Source organism: Fusarium musae, chromosome 1 (genome assembly GCF_019915245.1).
Source record: "Fusarium musae strain F31 chromosome 1, whole genome shotgun sequence".
Classification (NCBI taxonomy): Eukaryota; Fungi; Ascomycota; class Sordariomycetes; order Hypocreales; family Nectriaceae; genus Fusarium; species Fusarium musae.
In genome coordinates, this window is record NC_058387.1 from 5,818,416 (window position 1) to 5,838,689 (window position 20,274).

General features: G+C 48.2%; 9 protein-coding genes across 9 annotated transcripts; 3 read left to right on the forward strand and 6 right to left on the reverse strand.

Annotated features, from left to right (window-relative positions):
- Positions 1 to 744: 744 nt before the first annotated feature.
- On the forward strand, positions 745 to 1,107 carry J7337_001776 (uncharacterized protein; the record flags this gene model as incomplete). The annotated part of the gene is made up of 1 exon (XM_044819510.1): positions 745 to 1,107. One exon carries the CDS (start codon positions 745 to 747, stop codon positions 1,105 to 1,107), a length of 363 nt encoding a protein of 120 aa, XP_044687212.1.
- A 2,084-nt stretch (positions 1,108 to 3,191) lies between these two features.
- J7337_001777 (uncharacterized protein) lies at positions 3,192 to 3,569 on the reverse strand (the record flags this gene model as incomplete). Its single annotated transcript, XM_044819511.1, has 1 exon — positions 3,192 to 3,569. The coding sequence occupies one exon, from the start codon at positions 3,567 to 3,569 to the stop codon at positions 3,192 to 3,194; it is 378 nt and encodes a 125-aa protein (XP_044687213.1).
- Positions 3,570 to 8,518: 4,949 nt separating this feature from the next.
- On the reverse strand, positions 8,519 to 9,163 carry J7337_001778 (uncharacterized protein; the record flags this gene model as incomplete). The annotated part of the gene is made up of 1 exon (XM_044819512.1): positions 8,519 to 9,163. One exon carries the CDS (start codon positions 9,161 to 9,163, stop codon positions 8,519 to 8,521), a length of 645 nt encoding a protein of 214 aa, XP_044687214.1.
- A 288-nt stretch (positions 9,164 to 9,451) lies between these two features.
- On the reverse strand, positions 9,452 to 10,996 carry J7337_001779 (uncharacterized protein; the record flags this gene model as incomplete). The annotated part of the gene is made up of 2 exons (XM_044819513.1): positions 9,452 to 9,575; positions 9,624 to 10,996. 2 exons carry the CDS (start codon positions 10,994 to 10,996, stop codon positions 9,452 to 9,454), a joined length of 1,497 nt encoding a protein of 498 aa, XP_044687215.1.
- A 653-nt stretch (positions 10,997 to 11,649) lies between these two features.
- Positions 11,650 to 12,288, forward strand: J7337_001780 (uncharacterized protein; the record flags this gene model as incomplete). The annotated part of the gene is made up of 2 exons (XM_044819514.1): positions 11,650 to 11,779; positions 11,834 to 12,288. The coding sequence occupies 2 exons, from the start codon at positions 11,650 to 11,652 to the stop codon at positions 12,286 to 12,288; spliced, it is 585 nt and encodes a 194-aa protein (XP_044687216.1).
- Positions 12,289 to 12,442: 154 nt separating this feature from the next.
- Positions 12,443 to 13,878, reverse strand: J7337_001781 (uncharacterized protein; the record flags this gene model as incomplete). The annotated part of the gene is made up of 2 exons (XM_044819515.1): positions 12,443 to 13,495; positions 13,555 to 13,878. The coding sequence occupies 2 exons, from the start codon at positions 13,876 to 13,878 to the stop codon at positions 12,443 to 12,445; spliced, it is 1,377 nt and encodes a 458-aa protein (XP_044687217.1).
- A 1,986-nt stretch (positions 13,879 to 15,864) lies between these two features.
- On the forward strand, positions 15,865 to 18,085 carry J7337_001782 (uncharacterized protein; the record flags this gene model as incomplete). Its single annotated transcript, XM_044819516.1, has 7 exons — positions 15,865 to 16,006; positions 16,088 to 16,207; positions 16,255 to 16,790; positions 16,838 to 17,111; positions 17,157 to 17,332; positions 17,378 to 17,561; positions 17,607 to 18,085. The coding sequence occupies 7 exons, from the start codon at positions 15,865 to 15,867 to the stop codon at positions 18,083 to 18,085; spliced, it is 1,911 nt and encodes a 636-aa protein (XP_044687218.1).
- A 118-nt stretch (positions 18,086 to 18,203) lies between these two features.
- On the reverse strand, positions 18,204 to 19,218 carry J7337_001783 (uncharacterized protein; the record flags this gene model as incomplete). Its single annotated transcript, XM_044819517.1, has 3 exons — positions 18,204 to 18,529; positions 18,722 to 18,809; positions 18,856 to 19,218. The coding sequence occupies 3 exons, from the start codon at positions 19,216 to 19,218 to the stop codon at positions 18,204 to 18,206; spliced, it is 777 nt and encodes a 258-aa protein (XP_044687219.1).
- Positions 19,219 to 19,711: 493 nt separating this feature from the next.
- On the reverse strand, positions 19,712 to 20,155 carry J7337_001784 (uncharacterized protein; the record flags this gene model as incomplete). The annotated part of the gene is made up of 1 exon (XM_044819518.1): positions 19,712 to 20,155. The coding sequence occupies one exon, from the start codon at positions 20,153 to 20,155 to the stop codon at positions 19,712 to 19,714; it is 444 nt and encodes a 147-aa protein (XP_044687220.1).
- Between the last annotated feature and the right edge of the window lie 119 nt (positions 20,156 to 20,274).

A 20,274-nucleotide genomic window follows, 5' to 3' on the forward strand; every position in this document is an offset into this window, starting at 1 on the left:
GACTACACTAATTGTGTGTCTAGTGTTGTTAAACCTGGTGGTCATTTGAGCCGCAAACGCGAGCAATCACTGATACTGAACACTCCGAATGTGATTCACATCGGTACATGTGCAACTCTTATCGTCGAATCACTTTTCATTCATGAGATCACCTGCATGAACTCCTGTATATATCTGGGAAGATTTTCACCCTCCCCTCCACTCGCTCATCAATTTCACGGCGGACTGACATCGCAACCCTGCACTCACTTACACCAAGAGGTCACCAATAATTACATTGCAACACCACCACATACATCGTCACAATGTCAGAGAATGTTCAAAAGACAACAACCCAAATTCGGGGTGATCACAAAAAGTGGAAATGCCACAAAATGATCGATGAACCAGGTCACGCCAGATGCGTTGCCACTATGAGCATGAACATCGACACTTGTACACACTGCGGACAGCGACGTGGGAAGAACGCTGTTGCTCTATCTCAGAACGATGAAGTGTTGGGTAGCCTTGTTGACTTTGAGGCTGATGGAACAGAGAAATGGCACTATAATCTCAAAGTGAACGGCGTCCACAATTGAGCCTGTTCAGGCTTGGTAGGGTGAACATCACATATCGGCGTTCAGTGGTTCAGTATAGAAAGAAGTCTATAAATTGACCCTACAAATAACTTACTCTTCCTTGCTCTTCAAATCACTTCAACCGTACTGTCACCCTTCGTAACTACTGCACCAACATACTACCATCATGCCTACCAACCGCTTGCCTAAGGCCCTGGCATCCGGCCGCATCAGCCCTTGGATGAAGCCCGGCCGCTCAACAACCATCGTTCGCAAAGACCACACCAAGTGGGAGTGCAACGAGAAAGTTGTAAAGAACGACAAAGGTGAGATCATGGAGTGCCAAGAGGTCATGAAGATGAGCGAGCGAGTCTGTACGAAATGCTGGTGTATTCGCAGAGTCGGCGCAGCTGCGCTGACCGAGGATGAGATATATCTTGGTATGCTGGTTTCTATCACCAAGGGAATCAATGAGTGGTGGGAGTATTTCCCCGAGCTGCAGGAGGAGAGTCGCGAGGCGCCAACTGACACTGCGATGGAGGGAATGTGAGCTGCAAGGTCAGGCTCAGCAGTGAACACAGGTAGTTAGGTAAATAGTGATGCACTGTCTTCAGTTTACTGATTCATGGATATGATGAGCTCAGCGTGTACAAGCCCAGTGACGAAATGTTTGTCTGACAATGAATAGTACACTCGATCCATGGCCTATGTTATATATAATAGCGTCCTTTCACCCAGTGACTCTCACTCAAACAGCACACACATCAACGTCTTATTACAACTTCAAACAACTCAACCTCTTGACCTACAAACATAGAAAACGATACAACCATGCCTGAGCCTGATAAGGATGAAGCAATCACGACCACAGTCCGCGGCGACCACACTCACTGGCGTTGTAGGGATGGACCAGGAGGAGAAGAGTGCAATGAACGATTTGAGATGAGTCAAGAACATTGTACTTCATGTGGTAGCAGACGGAAGAAGGGCTCGTGGGCAGAGGCACACAATGAATACCAGCTTGGGACTCTGCAATCTGTTGGTCCGGATGGTGAAGAGATTTGGCACTATGAGACCCACAGGAACGGCTGTAGCTGATCAGCGTCGAACCAAAGGAGATATCCTGGCATGGAACTTCTGATTCAGCGTATACAAACACTATAAATACACCAAAGTCTCTCGCTATTCCTCCCCCTAACATAAAAGTGCCAGATCGACAACTTACTTACAAGACACCGCAACATGCCCTGGGACGGATATACAGCTGACGTTCGCAGCGACCATACACACTGGCGCTGTAGCAAACTCACTAGTGGAAACCTTTGCGATGGGAAGACCCCGATGACTGAGAAGGAATGTGAAGACTGTGGCGCGGAGCGCGGGATCCGCTCAATTGCCCTGACGAGTGACGACCGCATGCTTGGGATGCTTGCTTCCATCGATACAGATGGTACAGAGTTGTGGTTTTATAATGCCCCGTATCCGAGAAAGTAGTTTGGGAGAGATAGACTATGTTAGCTCACATAGATGAACGGGGCTGATTCGTGATATCATCAGCCATAGGGCGTGACCTGGACTTACGTAGACTTTATATAAAGCCTTTGGTAATTCGTTCTTCCTGTTCTCACGGACTTTTCGCGTAAAATAATATCACTAGTTTGAACATAATTATAATTGCCAACCAGAACATCACCTGAAGAACCCTGCTGCATATGTCAGGTCGTGGATAAATATAATGTTGTACCAATACACATTGCGCTGACCATACTCAATAGAGGTGCGCCAGGTTTCTCACGCCCATAGATAACTGCAATAATCCAATCTCAATCTATAATATAAAGCGAACCATGTCCGGTTGACAACGGGGAGTCAGAGATACGGACGTTCTTGATGCAGTTGGAACGAAACTTGCGACTCTTGTCACGGTGGACTTAGTTGGTGAAGAGACATGGGATCACAGCTAGTCTGAGCCTCTTCTGCAGTGATAAACAGCGTATATGTAGCCATGAAGCGCTGCAATTTGTGCCGCGAGAATTGATTCAGGAGAACATGATATGAACATTATAAACCTGACTGTTTCCCCCTTGACTCAACAGTGCACAATCCCACGTTTCCCAAACAATCTGACAATCCGGTACACGCATAACCAACAATTATAACCACAGAATCAAACATCCGAAGCTTTCAAAGGCTTATCTAATTACCCGAAAATGCCTCTTATGGAACGTACAACCACCGTCCGTGATGATCACACCCATTGGAAGTGCGTGAGACCCGAGCGTAACGGGGGTTTCTGCAATACAACAATGAATATGTGGGAGAACCAGTGCAGAAAGTGCGCCGCTATTCGCGAGCCAAGATTTGCCTTTGCTATGACTCGAGAGGGACATAAACTTGGAGTTCTTGGGAGTGTTGATATAGATAATGTCGAGATGTGGCATTATGAACTGGAGACCTAGATGGTGTCTCATGGCGAGCGAACTTTAACCTCTGAGACTAAATGGAGGACAAGAAGAAGTAAACTATAGCCGTGTTCCTCAATAGAACCCAGTTGTTGGAGCAGTGTCTTAAGATGAGCTCGTATCATGATATCCTCAAGTTCCCCCGTCGCGTGCATCCAGATCCTTATCTCTCCTAATCCCCATTAGCAGCTCGATCATTGCCCACATCATCGTATATAATATCGCCGCCCCCGAAACCGGCAACAGTTCGATACAAAACCGGATCTGGCTCATCAACATCATAAGGAACATCATATTCCCAGACCTCTTCTCCCAGAGTAGTATAATCCTCAAGGTGTCCGATTATTTCCCAATTATCCCTCAATGCCAAAGTTCCATTTCTTCGACCCAATTTGCATTTTGGACATCCTAGGATCGGTACTCTGATGGCACAGCCTTTGTCGTCCAGGCCATACTCAAACATGGCGTTGACCTCACAGTACTCGTCGTTGACTGTGGTCATGCATTGCCACATGGTATGATCGCCGCGAATGGCAGTGACTGGAGCCATGGTATGTTGTGATGGATGCAAGGGAGTTTGGTACGTGCTGGTTGTTTGGGGGTTGCTTGCTTCGACATGAGGTGGTGCATTGCGAGGACTTATATAGAACAAGGATGGGGACGATAACTGTCCCTGTAAGCAATGAGATTCATTGGATTGAAGAGGCTTTAGTGGGAAGTGATTGAGTAGGGAAAAGTATACAGCCCTGAATCTTTGGCAGTCCTTTCGGGCGTTGTGCACACAAGTCACGGTCTGATGCACACCACACAACGACCACGAAGTTCTCGTCTTCATTAATCGACAGTCATTACATAGTTATTCATGACGAACGGAGTTTGTATCAGATGTTGAAGTCAATTGTGATTGTATTGCCCATTCCCTGTCCCCTCTCATTTCCTAACCCTAGCGATAGTTGTCTCTCTCAGCCCTCGCCTCCGAAAGGTCCACCCTCTTTGCCTCTTGAAGCTTCCAGATTGGTTTCCCATTTGAATCAATTCCTTCGCATTCACCAATAACGTTAATGTCGGCACTCAATGCCGTTGCTCCCTTAGCAAGTTTGGCGTCGCACCCTTTGCATCTCTCCTCGCCAATGTCGTTCAGTTTCGTGCAGATATTGCTGATGCAGAGCCACCAGGCAATATTGACTTCAGTAGGGTTGGTCATTTTGGTTGAAGTGAATGATAGGGTTGTGTCTTGTTGGGAGTGTTTGATGTCCTGTGTAACAAGCCAGCGAAGCTTGGCACTTTTATGTGTCATTGTAGAGTAGTTCCAAGTATTTTGTTCACAGTCAATCATTTTCAATCACTGTTTTGAAGACATTCGGGCAACCCTTGTTCAGTGTTATGAGACAACCTGCAGTGTGTCGTGTGTCGATAAAGGGAGAAGCGTGAAGGGCTCATGGCAGTCCGCTATCCTGTCCACGACCTGAGCCAGTGGACTAACCGGGCCTCTAGAGACACAATACAACCAGCATTTGATTTCTCTTATTCAGGCAATGCTTTGGCTCGAAGAGGTATGCACGTTGGCGCAGGACGCCTTTCCTACTAATCGCGAGGTCACATCGTCATGAGATAGGAAGAAAGCGGGCACATATGTCAAATCAACTCATTTTCTTTCTATCAATCAGAGGAATTAAGAATCTCTGTAACCATTCCGCCCCAAGCTGAAACTGATGAGTATAGCTCCTCTGATCAGTCGTCAATGAAATGAATTGTCCACCATTCAGTGCCATCTTCCTCACGGAAGAACATCCAAAGCGGCTCTGGTTCCTTACTGCCGGGTTTCTTCTCTCCAAGGTCCGCTGATGAACCACTGGCACGTTTGTTGCCGCATTTGGAGCAAATTTCGTTTTGTATATCTTCATTTCTCCCTCCGCACTCCTTCTTGTAGGGCCGATATGATCTTCCAAAGTTGCATTTCCACTTAGCGTTCTTTGGGACGAAGCTGTCGCCTTCTTCAGTCACCCTGTAACAGTTTGGCGGAATTTCTTGTGTCGAAGACATCTTGTAGAGATACAGGTATACGTATAGTAGTTGTGTAGAGAGATAGTTGTTGTTGTATTGCTGAGTGTTGTGTTCTCGGAGAAGTGGTCATGGCAAGGGGGAAAGACTCTCAATTTATACACGCTGGATGTAAGCGGCTCCTCACGAAACATAAATCAGAGAGGTACCGTGCTGGCGTAGTAACTCAGTCATTGATGCACAGTCAGTCTACCATGATGCCCACTCACACACTCCCTGTATTCACACTCAGAGCTGGTGTGTTTGTCACAGACACATTAGGTAGCCTGAATCAATTACATCTTCCCAGGAAATGCGGTGCACCAGTGACATTAATGCAAATGAAATTCTCAACGTCTGTTATGTGCGAGTTCAATGCCCAATTACTTGTAGTGATGTAAGCTCAGCCTCGATCTCAAACACACATAACATCCCTGGCCTACAACTTCGAGAGAAAACCTGCAGCAATCCCGTCTTCAACTCGCCTCCGAAAGATTCCTCAGATGCGAACCAGAACGAGCCCAGCACTCATTCCCTTCACGACGGAAACCATACGTCCAAACTTCAGTCCCATCGTCCTCGATCTCGCAGATCTCCCAACACCTCCCCTTCACCCCCTCATCAAGCCTCTCCCCGACGTGTGCGACTGCATCAGAGCGTATGAAGCCACATCTCTCGCATTGCTTTTTCGTTATATCATTGTTGATTTTCCCACATTGGGCTTCTGTAGGTCCAAATTTGCATGTCCATTTCGCGGTCTTGGGGATGAAGTCGTCGCCTTCTTTAGTCGTGGCGTAAACCCTCTGATCGACTGACTGTTCAGAGGCCATTTTATATAGGTTGGATGGTATAAAGAGGATTGTAGTCTCTGTATTGCTGTGCTTGCTTGGAATGTTGTGAGCGGTGGTCTTAGGCAGTGGCAAGACTTGCAACTTATATACGTGAATGACAGGCTGACCTTTTTTGGCCGAGGGATTGGAGGCACCCTTTTATACGCCTCCAAGGCCGGCCAAGGAGTCATCATTTAGGTTTTCATGGTATAAGCTTTATACTGTAGCAATAAGTCAGTCATCATGGCATTGATGTCTAAGTTGTGAGCTAGAAGTGTTACTTACATTTACAGTTGAGACTTGTGGCTGAGAGCTTATTCCGGTAGACAGAACTTAGAACAGCAGGCTGGTCCTCACATTGCAATCACAGAGCGAGAATGCCCAAATCACTGCCATATCAATACTCTCATTGAAGAATCGTCACTCAATCAAGTCTTGAACTCAGTCAGCTGCCAATAATCACAGCCAAAAGTGGGAGTCCTTCAATCACCCACTCTACCTACGAGTAACACTGTCTTTGCAACGCGCTTTCACAAGTCTTTCAGACAGGCAAAAATATTTGAGCACTCAAATTGGCACGATATGTACTTCGTTTCGGCCGCACAGGCGCTGTAATTGACCTGGCCACCTTTAACGAAGTCGTCGATGCACGCCTCAAAGTAGTGTCTGGTCATGAACTGACCTGTATAAGTTTGACCCGTCCTAAGGGAAGAAAGAGACTTTAAAACCTTAATCCTAAGTAATAGAAGTATTTAGGTAAATGCAGCCTAAGTTTAGAGGGCTCTTGATTAAATTTATTTTGATACCTTATGTTAAGGTTTAGTATTTGCCTCACCCGACCGCCGCCGATAACGATGGGGCAGAGATCATAATCAAGCCATAGGGTAGATCATACTGAACATCTTCGCTGCATTTCTATTGTTATGCAGTGATATCCGCTGTTGTGGAGTGATGACCTTGCTAACCATACCCTCGATTACTCGCTCTTCCTCCTGTTACCACTTCCATCGCCCTCAGCGCCTCCCTTGGAATATCCTCTATCGTCCGGCTATCAGTCCGACCCCTCAGAATCTTCCGTCTTCGGCTTTTCTTCCAGTTCCTCAAGATCGTCATCATCCCAATCCGGACTCTGCCCATTCTCAAACCCTCTTTCACTATGACTGACTTCAGACCCATCACCAGTCTCCCTATTTCCAACGGCATCACCAGACCCTGAAGACCCAGGTGCACTGTTCAGGGTCTCAGACGGAGAGGAGCTGCTCTCGGGATCGGTGGCACTGAAATCAGGAGTTATCCGAGAAGCCTTAGGCGAGATCGGGGGAATATCTGCTGGCGGGATTGGCTGGAACATCCGTCTCTGACCCCGACGACGGTAATAATGCTAGTGTTCGTCTCCGTCCGGGTCCACATGTATAAGGTACCCGATACTTTTGCCTTCGTCATCGAGAGCGTTGGCTGGCGGTTTTCGTCGAGCTCCGCACTGGTGGCAGTTGGTATGTCGGTACATACAGTTGACGGTATTGCATGACATGGACTTGCATATCCATTTGAGGTGATCCTCACGTCTGGTGGTAGTGGTTCCTGCGAAGCTTATGGATTCGAGAGAAGTGCTTGACGGATCAGGTGACGAGGAGTTAGCTGGCGATGAGTCACTTGGTGTTGGTTCCATGGTGTGAAGTGATGATGTATATCTGCTGTGTGTATGTGTATTGATGAAGCTGTTGATGCTGAAGCTGATGAAGATGATAACAATGGCAGTGGAGAACAAGACCATGATGATGAAGAGAAGAAGGGACGGGAGTTGCTGAGCCGATGGGTTAATGCATTGAGAGGATCTGCTCGTGCAAGAGCTTGTTGCTGTGGAAAGAGCGGTAGCCAAGATGATGCAAGGCCACCTCCACTCAAGTCGGAGTCAACGCTTGCATTGTCCATCACGACAGGCATAGGTGCGATTAGCAGGTTGACAGGGCCAGGGGAGGTTAGTAGGAGAGAGGACAAAACTCAAGACCCTAGACCTAAGTAACAACAGTATCTAGGTAAGTTTATAAAGATTTAAGATATCTTTATTAAACTTGGGATATTCTTATTAAATTTAGGAAAGAGATTCAAAATTTAGGATATCCTTGACCAATTTAATTTAAATGCCCTGTATCAAGATCTGCTGTTTTGCTCCCCGAGGCATCCGCAAGATAACAACTGGGTCATGGGAATGCAAGTTGAGGCACAAAGAACATCACCAATGGAACGCGTGGAATAAGAGGCGCTCGGAAAGGATGAACGTGGACTTGGTGGTGATGATGACGAGAGGAGCAGTGAGAACAACACGAGAACCGATAGCTCCCGAGGCGCCTCCAAAATGGGTAGATATCACAAGTCCAAGCAGCGACACAGATGATGACCATGTATCGAAATGACGAGAATAAAGCAGGAAATCACCAAAGCGGCATCGAAAACGTTGAAAGGGACTCGTGTGAAGCAATCCGTGTTCTTTATTCCTGCTCCAACGCAGAGATTGAGACTTGGCTGTATCAAACAGCTATTCTTGGGTATGTTCCCTCCAAGGTAAAGCAATCGTATCCTCCGTCATCGCCAGCGATCTTGTCATCTACCAATCAACCACCAGAGCAAATTAATCCTTGAGGTTAAGCTCCCTCATATGCAAGGGAAGCCGGGAACGAGCATCTGACCGACCCTGATCCCTACTCTCCTTCACATTCCCCTCCTTCACGTTTTCGTCTTTCGCATGGCCCCCTCCAACATCATCATACAAAAACGACCAATCGGCATCCCTAGCAATACCCCCAGCTTCCACCCCGGGCGGTGCAAACAAAATCCCCATGATCCTGTCCGAGGCCATCGTCAACGACGCCTTGGAGTACAGCTCCTTCATCGCCTCAGCGCTCTCGACATCAAACACAAGACCGGAATTTTCCTTGCCGATGTGAAGATGGGCACAAACGTTTGCTCGTTCGGGTTTGACGGCGTTGATGTCGACGACTTTGAGGCCGAGAGTTTCGCCGCGCTGGTTGCGGACGACTTGGAGTTTGAGGGAGTCGACGTAGCGAAGAGGGTCTTCCTTGTTGACGGTCTTGCGGGGATCGGGAGGAGCGGCAGCGTCGCTTTGAGGTATCCGAAATTGAGGTAGGATTGAGGGACGGGAGGGAGGATGATGTTGAGGAAGCTGGTCGACGGTAAGGGCACGATTTCTGCCGGCCGGGATGGCGATGGGGATAGAGGGCTTTGGAGGGGACGACTTCATCTTGTCGGAAGCCATTTCTGATGTTGAGGTGATGCTGCTGTTTCGCTTCTCGTGTCGATGGGGAGGTTGATGGAAAGATGCTTGGGAAAAGGAGGATCCGATTTGGTAGATGCGAGAATTGATATGCTGTCAGTCGTTGCCACTGTCGTTTGGGGCCTATTCACACGATCGCAACAATAGCCTCAGCGACCCCATTCACTGCAAAGGTATAACGTGGAATGTAATGGAAGCAACCTTGATGGGTCACAGAATTGTTGTTGCGATGTCGTTTGCTTGAGCATGTTTGTTCAAGATGCTCCTTCTTCACAGCCTTGGGTTGTACACGGTATTGATACCGCCAGTGACAATTGTCTTGAGAACCATGTAATCATCTACACCATATTTGCTGCCCTCACGTCCCATACCAGAGTGTTTGACACCACCAAAACTACACATAGTCAGTCACTGATCCTCTTCAACGAGTGTTTGCACTTACGGAGCAGCCCAGTCTGAGATGACACCAGTGTTGATGGCCACCATACCAAACTCCAATTTCTCCTGCACCCGGTGTGATCTCGCAAGGTTATTTGTCATGATGTAAGAAGCCAGTCCGACTTCGGACTTGTTTGCCCTGGCGATAACCTCGTCTTCTGTCTTGAACTTGGTCAACGCTGCAAGTGGCCCGAACGTCTCTTCGAAAGTCACGGCCATTGTATCGTCAACATCGCCCAGGATGGTCGGCTGGAAGAAGTTCTTTCCGAGGTCGTGTAATCGCTGGCCACCGAAAAGAAGAGTAGCCTTCTTATTGAGCGCGTCTTTGACATGCTCTTCGACCTTACCCACACTTGTCGTCATCGGGCCATGTGTCACTGAAGGGTCAGCACCGTTACCGACTTTGAACTTGGCGACTTCCTCAATCAGGCGCTTGGAGAATTCCTCGTAGACGCCTTCCTGGACATATATCCTGTTGGCGCAAACGCAGGTCTGACCGGTGACCTTGAACTTGGCAATGATGGCGCTGGATACCGCGGTCTCGAGATCAGCGTCGTCAAACACGATGAAAGGTGCGTTACCCCCAAGCTCTAGAGATAGCTTCTTGAGAGTGTCGGCTGACTGCTTCATCAGGATCTTACCCACCCGGGTTGAGCCCGTGAAGGAGACCTTCTTGACGACGTCAGACTCGCATAGCGCAAGACCGAGTTTCGGAGTGTTGTCCAGAGCAGTGACGATATTGAGAACACCCTTTGGCAAACCAGCGCGCTCAGCAAGAACACCAAGAACATTCCCCGAGAAAGGCGTCACGCCATCCGTCTTGAGGACAACCGTACACCCAGCCGCAAGTGCAGCAGCAACCTTTCTCGCAGCCATCGCCAAAGGGAAATTCCAAGGCGTGATCAAACCACAAACACCCACAGGCTGCTTAATTACCTGAATCCTCGAATTTGGCTGCGAATGCGGGACAACATCGCCATACAGCCTCGGCGCTTCTTCCGCGAACCACTCAAAGAAACCCGCCGAGAACATCACCTCACCTTCAGCATCAACTTTCGCCTTTCCATTCTCTGCAGTGATGATCTTTGCGATATCAACTTTGTGCTCTGCGAGTAGCTCTGCGATTTTGCGAATTATCTTTGCGCGCTGGCGACCTGATTGAGCGCGCCACAAGAGAAAGGCTTCTGAAGCCGCGGAAATGGCGCTGTTGACGTCGTCGACTGTGCATTCTGGTGCTGAGCCGATGACTGTGTTTGTCGCGGGGTTATAAACAGGAAATGTTTGAGAGGAGGTGAAAGCAGGCCATTTGCCGTTGATGAAAGGGCGCCTTTCGACAAGGAGAGAGGGATCCTGGAGGGTTGAGGCGAGCGATGACATCGTGGGCGGCAGTCGAAGTTTGCGATGGGTACTGTTCTGCAGCGATCGCGAATGATACGTCGGTGCTGGGATCTCCCGCGTCTGGCTTAAGATTGAGATGCAAAGGTGTCAGGTTTCGTGAGGAGTTGGAGATTGTTGTTTTATGGGAAGTTGTTGATGCGGGGAAAACCCCGAGGACCACAGATGATACGCCGAACAAAAAGGGAAGGAGTGGAAGTCTCACCAATTCCGTCCAAGTTATTGCCGCCGCTTTCCTTCGCGATGCGGCCGCCCAAGAATTGGCGCCATCGAGAATCTCGGCTTTAGAAGCCGATGCTGTGTTGAGCGCAGGCTTCACTCAACCCAAGATGCAGATGGAGATTTGGGTCAAACACTCTCTACACTTCTCGTCAAGGCCGAAAAAGTGGATGTACCTTTAATGCCCTCATCTTCAGTCATAAAAGTTGTAGGCATGCTTTTTTACAATCTAGTCTAGGAGAACTTAGGGGGAGTTATGCTGAGTTTAGAGTACCTTCTTCTCATAGCTGACTTCTTGTCAAAGGGCAGGATCACTCAACACCAAGCAAACCTTGGGATCTTCTCAAGACTTCAAATGCAGAACTTCCATCATCACATTCAGCACACCACATTACTTTCAATTTATCTCTTTCAACATGGAGCCTGAAAGTCGCACAAATGAAGCCATTCCTATTCCTCAGGTCACTATGCCAACTAATGCTCCCGAGGTTAAGAGCCCAGACTGGGAGCACCGCACACCATGCGAACGCACCTTCATAGCTATCTGTAAGTTCTTTCCCCTGTGATCTTAAATCCAGCCACCAACAGCATCTGCCTTAGTTTTGGAACACATCCTCCCCTTGATGAAAGGCTCCAATGAACTCGAATGGCAATTTTATGTCATCGACCCCGCGAGAATCGACGACCTCGTCATGACCGCCATAGCGTTACTTTACTCGAGACACATGAACTTGTCGAGCGTCGGGAGATTCGCCCAACTATACCAAGACCACTTTGCAGAACTCCTGTCTATCAGAGAAAACACGCATCTCTTCAGGGACGATGAAAACCACCAGACCGTTGTCGCTCTGCTTGTTGTGCTTCTTTCTCAGGCTGGCGGCCCTCGATCTATGTTTCTAGAGACTGAATCCAAGCTGCTTGAGATTCTGGGTCGTCTTAACCCGAGGGGTTATACTTCAATCGCAGACCGTAATTACCATATAGCCATCGGGCGATGGATTTTGGCAGAGATCGAGCTCATGAAGAAAACAAGGGAGATGCTTGGGATAGATTAGCTGATTATTTGGAGGGGCGGGGGCCGTATACGATTAAGCACCATAGCACAGTAGTGTTGAAAGGACTTCATCATTAGCAATAAAACCAACAATCTCGCATTGAAAACATACTCAAATGGTCAGACCGTAACCACAATCAGCCAAAGCTTCCAAGTTATAGCTTTGCCTGCAAAGATTGATCCTTCAACGCCTCAATAACCTCCTTCGCTCCAGCACGCCCCGACGTCAACGCACCCTCAAGATATCCCTTCCAGTGTGTCGCATACTCCGTTCCCACAAAGTGAATATTTCCTACTGGTTTTCCATAAACATCCCTATATTTGACAAGATGGCCGATCCTGGTAACAGGTGCGAGAGCACCACGGCTAAACTCCTCATTCTGCCAGATCTGTTCCACAAACTCAACCGGGTTATGGGCTTCCGATGAACCGAAAGAATGCGCAAGTTGGTCGAGAATAATCTTTCTACGAGTCTCAGGAGATTTCTGACTCCATTCTTCACCCGGTTTTCCGTTGACGAAACATGTGAACCCGAAGATCCCTTCATCGTCGAAAGAGGTATCCCGTACAACACAGGCTGGCCCGCGAAAGTCCATGAAGAATCCATTGAAGCCGCCATCGCGCCACCAAGGCTTGTTGTAAAACACGATAGCTTTGTTGTAATGACCTAGTTTGGTGTTGTTGTAGACTTCCTGTGCTCTCGTGGGTAAAGGGGGTGAGAAGGCGAGTTCTTTGAGCATAGCTGAAGGCATCGAGATGATGAGCTTCTTGGCGTTGATAGCCTTTCCAGTCGTTGTTCTCACAATAACACCGGATTTGGTTTGCTCGATTGAGGAAACGGGGCTGGAGAGATGGATATGCTCATGGCCAATGAGATCAGCCATACCCTTGGCGATAGATTGTGTGCCTGATTTGAGACGCATGTAATTGCCGCCTGTACGGTCATCTGCTCGAATAGCTAGAAGGCCATGATTTGTACGGCAGTATTCGATGAACCAAGCTGCTGATTCTTCAGTTGATTCTAGACCGTGCATAACTCGAACCCAAAGATTGACCATCTCAAGTGTCTTGGGACCGCCGCCGAGATTTCGAACATATTGATCCAAACTAATCTTATCATCCTCTTTTCGGAAACCATTAGGCTTCAAAGATTCAGCTTGAATATGATCCCTCACCATCTCGAGATTCTTCTTCTCCTCAGGCGTAAACTATCCCAATCAGCCCACATTCACCTAGAGTTCAGATCACAACATGCTTCATAACTTACATCAGGTGTAATTCCAAAAGGAAACTCAATCCTCTCCCCATCTGCACTGACCATCACAGCTTTATGGCCAAGCCTTTGCTTTACGATTTGATCTGTAAGTCCGAATTGTCGGATATATGACCATACTAGCGGCTGCAGTTCATCGTTTACCCAAGCTGCGCCGAGATCTGCTTTTCCATTTGTGTTTTTGAGGCGAATGGTCCAGGATTTACCACCGACTCGGTCGCGAGCTTCGAGGATTGCGATGGAGAGACCGGCTTTTTGGGCTGTGATTGCAGCTTGAAGACCGGAGAAGCCGGCACCTATTATGAGCAGATCTAGCATAGTGACAACTGTTTGTGTTTGGATATGTAAGCTGTAGAATTCCTATTCCGTTGGCTCGGAGGCTGCTATCAGGGCGAAAGGCGATGATGATGGATGAGTCCTACGTTCCTTTAGAACACAGACGCTTTTTTACCATAGCTAACTTTCATCCCAAGGCTTGGAGTATCACAACAATGTGCTGAACCACATGATCCTATGTTCGGATGCCCAACCCGAGACTGAAGACGATTCTACCCCGCCGTGGAGATCAAGTCGCTTAGTCTAGCCCCCGGATTTTCTTCAGTTTTCCGTGCCGGCTGAAACTTCTTCATCTGGTTATGTTAACGATAGATTCTGGAAGAGTTCGTGCACGGTTGGGGTATCTGCGGGTCTGGGTTTGCAGAGAAGGGGCCGGACCACGTCGGATGTGCACCCGGTCTAGATTCATTGATATCCCTCACAATTGTCACTTTGAGAACATTACGTGCTATTGAAGTGCTGTTGACAGCCTGAAGAACCATTGTCCAGCGAAGACATAGTTGAGTTGAAGATAGTGTCCTGGAGTGAACAACAAATGCAGCTCGGAACAAGATCCGGTGATGTATCGTCGGCTCCAACTTATCATGAGTTTAGTATCTTCATCACAAAATTAGGGCCTGGATTGCATAATCCAATAATAATTGGTTTAAAGCCTCCTACCGGCGATCTAATATTCCCTCCTACAACCGTTATCATGCATACTACAAATCCAGATCAAACAATTGGCCAAAACCTCAATATCTCAAACCTACCGTTATCAACACCAAACCCACTAGCACCGCTAAACATTTCCAAAAGAGCAATTATCTCACCCCCTCACCAATCGGAAAGCCCCAGATCCCGATCCCTGCAATCTCCCCTCGAATATCTCACACACAAATCATGATAAGTGAGTGAGATCGTCATGTATGACGCCGACCTCGCTTTAATGTGCGATATGAAGAATTATTTCCTCATTGGGACCTTTGATCCCGTGCCAGACGCCCTTTGTTGGAGTGACCAATGGGATATAGTGCATATTGTGGGGATCGATAGTGTGTTGTTCATTGACGTTGCAAGGGGGAAAGGCTGGCTTATCTGCCACGGCATTCCAGTGAGCGATGGCCGGTCACGTTTGGGATGGGGGATACTTGGGTGTCTAACTGCTGCATATACCGTTGGCCAAGAAAACAGCCCATGCTTTGGCAGAGCATCAAAAAGGTAATTTAGAACAAGTATAGGTGTAGTTGATGTTGCAATATCCCTTCTAGAATGTCTCAAATAGAAATATTAGCCCAATATCTCATCATGCATCATACCAAGTCCGGTAGTCCATCGAGTGTCGCCCCCGGTAACAGCCACGTCGAAGCCAATCACTTGATCGGCATTTGTGCGGGGGTGCTAGGGTCAGTGGCACTTCACACCCAAACCAAACTGCAGGGGAACCCAAGACACTGCAGCCAAAGGGAAAAAAAAACTGTTTCCTTCTGGAGCTTCCAAAGAATCTTCGACGCAATCGTAAGATAATGGCATCAGGCGCGCAAAAGGAACCTCGCAAGACGAGAAGAACAGCTAATGCGTATGTCATGTACATCGTTTTGAGTTTGATCTATATGGGGCCCCTCTCTGTGAGGTGGCTGAGAATCTTTCTGGGCTGGGCTGACGGCGTCATAGCTGTGTCGCGTGTAGACAGAGTAAGATCAAATGCTCTGGCAATGATCCGTGTCAGAATTGTCAGCGACGTTCTGTGCAGTGTCGCTTCACAGAGGGAGGTGCAAAGGTGATGGTATCAGAAAAGTTCGTCACCGGATATCCTTATCTCGCTCCTCACTGACGAACTCAAGATATCTCCAAGATCTTCAAAAGCGAGTAGAGCAGCAACAGCGCTCGCCCTCAAATAACATATTCGACAATGCAGGACAAATAGATACAGCATTTACATACCGCTCGCCTCCCACGGCCTCAGCACCACCTCCCTACCGCTCCTCAATGGACGCAGCATCCGTCCACTCTCAGAATTCTCACCCCTCATATTGTTCGCCACCAATATCATCATCTCAAATTGGAGGAGACAACTACTCTCCTGGGTTGAAGCGCACTAGCGATGCTGCTTTTGGAAACGATGTCAATGGTGAGTGCGGGGTTGATACCAGTCTTGCTTCTCCTGCGCTCACGGTAGGCTCCCAACAACAATCTGACCCGTCCGTTAAAGATGCAGCTACTTCGTCCTACTCGCAACAAACCGGCGAGTCGCCGTTGACTATCTGGCCGAGTGCGTTTACAATACCCTCCAAGATTATCAAGAACACTCGCAAAAATAGGCGCACGTGGAGTGAGTGCAAGAACCGGTTTATGAGAGACATACTGACGATTTTATAGTATGGCTTGCGCCGTGGTCAACGTGGTCTTTCACCTTACGACTCATGCTCATGCTCGGCGATAAGCTCCAACCGGGCGGTCTAAACATACCGCCCCAACTAATCGGAGAAGACGTCTACAAGCTGTCCTGGCAACAACTAGGCAAAGCCGACGTCTCAGGCCTACCCTCCCTCGACTACGCAATCTATCTCTTCCACACCTTCAAATTCCACCTGGGCCAAACCTACCGCCTCTTCGACGAGGTAGAATTCGTGAACCAGATCCGCGATTTCTATTCTGATGCTCAGAACAAGGCAGAGGAGAACCGCCTCTGGTATGTCAAGTTTCTCTTGATTCTAGCCTTTGGAACAGCATTCCTCTCATCCCAGCCTCTCCCATCCAAGGAACCCCCCGGTGCAAAGTTCTTTGTGCGTGCGATGGGCCTAATGCCGGATCACACGGCGCTCTGGAAGGATAGCTTATTTGCGATAGAGGTTTTGGCCATGGCTGGCTTGTATTTGTATTCGATTGACGAGAGGGAGTCTGCTCACGTATATGTAGGTACTTTTGAGGAGTTTGTGTTTCGTTACTGACGGTATGACAGCTTGGTCAGGCTATTCGAATTGCTCAGTTGGAGGGTCTGCATACGCAGTTGCCTGATGATGAGCTCGGTAGTGAGACAGTGACATCTTGTCGTGACTTATGGTGGACGTTGTACATCATGGATCGACACTTTTCGTCTTCTTTGGGACTTCCTATGTCTGTTCAAGATAGTGACATTTCTACACCAGTCAACCCACCGAATGTTGGGTCACAAGATGATAGCGCTCGCAGTCTTCAAGTGAACCTGTCTCACCTGCTCTCCGTGATATTAACCAGTAAGTTTTAGCCCCCGCATTTTGCACCGTGTAATAACCTTTTAGCACTCTATAAACCAGAGAAAACACCACTCGACCAGTTCCTCGAGCAAACCAAGGCAATTCTTCACACACTTGCTCATCACGCTCAAGAGATTGAGAGAATCATATCTCTGAAATTTAAAAACTCGGTTGACACCATGCCTCGAGGCACAAAGTATATCACCCTTCTCTACCACCAAGTGAGTACCACGGTCCCTTATCAAGTACAACTCTAACATCCCCAGTGCGTCATCGTCGCCACAAGGCCACTCTTACTCTCAGTTCTCAAAGAACGTCTCGACATTCTCGGCCAACCAGGCGATGAAAACTCGGAAGCGTTTCTGGGCCAAACAGCAGCCGTCATCTCAACGGGTATCAAATCAGCCGTGAAAACACTTCAGATCCTCACCAGCGACTACAGCCTGCTCGGTAGGCACCCCTAACCCCTTTTGTAGCTCTACTAACACCTCACAGAGGTCTTTCTTCCTTACGACCTTGAATTCACCTTCGGTGCGGCACTACATCTAAATATGGCAACAGCCCTATTCCCAGGCGTAGCGGACGACCAAGGCTGCCGTCTCCTAATCCATCAGCTCCTCGACAACATGATCTCCCGCGGCAACCGCCTCGCGTCCGTTCGAAAGCAAGAGCTCGTATATCTCGAAGCCCAATGTCAAGAACTCGTCGCTCAAGTTCAACAACAGGGTCTTCAGACGCTATCACTCGCAGTAACAGACGAAGACTTGGCGAGAAAAGCTGACGAGGAGCAACAACGACTTCTTGCGCAGGAGTCGCTGGGGATGGAAGTTCCGATGAATTGTGTACAGAACCACATGACGAGTGATATGGAGTTTCTCGACAATATTGGTATTTCATCGGAGGAGTTTTTGTCCATTGTGCATCAGATAGGGGATCCGGATATCATGCCTGAGAATATGTTGACTTTGGAGTAAGGGGAAAATTAGATAGGGGGTTTCTTAACAGATTCTCTTAAATAATTACATAGTTAGTATTAAGCTCAAGCCGGAGTATTTAGTTAGGGTTAAAAAACAGACATTGCTATTTTCCTTACTACTGCAGCGTCCGGGCCGTAACAATTATAGCTGTTGATTTGAGATTCCAGCCTTTCCCACCATGTTTAATCCGAAGATGCTCGACCAAAACCTTATAGAAATCATCTTGATACTGCTCCTTCTGCTCCATGGTCCAATACGTGTTGATTATCCACTTAACCATCATTCCAAACGAAGCTAAAAAGCCCTCGGCATTGGCAACGGGATGGATGGAATCAACAGTCTCGATCTTGACATCAACGAAGCCGTGACGGACCAGCTCCGCTTCAATGCTTTCAGGCTCTACCCATTCCTGCTTACCGTGAAGGGCAACTGGCATCGGATCTGGAAACGATGTTTGGAAGGGGAGAGATTCGAGTGCTGATCGGAGATCCGGTACCCATCAGCCATCATGACCGTTGTTGGCATGCGGCACACTGAACGCGAGGAGGCCACCAGGTCGAAGAATGCGAAGTGTATCTTATTTAGCAATAGTCAGATTACAGAGAAGATATGGGGTTGAACATGAAGACTTACCGCGCAGGACTGCTGCCGGGTCAGGGATGATATGCATGGCGAAATTGATGGTTACATGACTGAATGAATGCTTGGGAAGACCTGAGTCCTAGCTTCATTAGACTCGAAGCACCTGCACTCATTGAGGAACTTACTTGAGCGTCCAGGACGGTGGCGTCGACGTTAATCCATTGGTCTCTCCGCGCGCGCTGCAGGAGAATATCAACGAACCGCGCATTTTTATCGGCACATAAAATCCTGCTCTTTGACAGGACCGACGGCTGGATCACTTCCTGAAGACAAGATGCGATCAGACCTGTGCCACACCCATGGTCAAGAAGACTAAAGTTCGTAGTGGTTGAATGATCTAGCCCTGCTTGTGCAATCAGCCCGCGTGCCGGTTTTCCCATCATCTCATCCGCTTGGGCGATCATGTGCTCCACCTCGGGATCTTCCAGAGACTGGGATCCTTCTTCGTAACGCTTCTGAAGCTCGTCTTGGGCTTTTGCGTGGGCCATGTTGTCTTGCTCTCGTCGAAGCTGATGAAGAAGATCTAGCGAGTTTTGTCACGGAACAAGCCACCGGATAAATTGTTCACAGAATCTTTGGCTGATTGTTGGGGAAGATCGGGAGGAACAATTCCCGCAAATCTTCTCACGCAGGGACGGTCTGGAGGTTTCCTAGTTATTATATGTCTCTTCGGACTCTTTTATCTCTTTGCCCGGATACTTTCTGGCTCTTTTCGGAAACAAACGTTTAATGAATTGGTGGGTGAGCAAGTTCTTAGTGATCCGGGTAAGCTGTGCATTACCCCTCGAGCAGTAAAACTTGATAACCAAACAGCCTTTTTTTTTTAAAATCAAATCAGTAATAACAAGAGAGTTTATGCTTAAGAATATTAAATATAAGCTTAAATTTACACTTAAAATAATGCATAGTTATAGAGGTTTGTCATCTTGGCCTGTATAATATAGTAATCCCTGGGTTTTCTAACAACCAGAAAGTCTTCATTCAAAGGCTGGAAGCCATCAAGGCAACAAGGCTAGCAACAGTGACAGTCGAAAACATGAATCCGACTTCTCCAACTATCTTCACTCCGGCATTCTCTGCTGTGCCATTCTGACACTGAATGGTCTCGTTGTTGATACCCTCGCAAGACTGTGGAGTTCCTCCCGCGTCTTTCAGATCAGCCACCACGGCATCCTTATCAATATCTACCTCGTAACCCTCGTCCTTTGGGCACTCGATCTCGGCAACGACGGCATAGGCACCCTGTTCGTACTCAGTGCAGTTGGAAGCGACGCAGGTAGTGACGTTGTCGTAGAAGGGCTGACTGATGCATAGGGGATGGTTCACGGGCTTGGGGAACTGATCGAAGTTGGCGTTGCAACAGGTCCTCGCACAGGTCGGCCAGGGGATGTCGGAGGGCGTGAAGTTGAATTGGCCGTGAGCCATTGAGTGGCCGTGGCCTGTGCCGCTGTCATTGTGTTGGCCACTGTGGTCTTCCCCCCATGCCGAGCGACGATCTCTATACTAGATGAGAGAAGAGGCAGCAAAAGAACGGCCCACTTAGA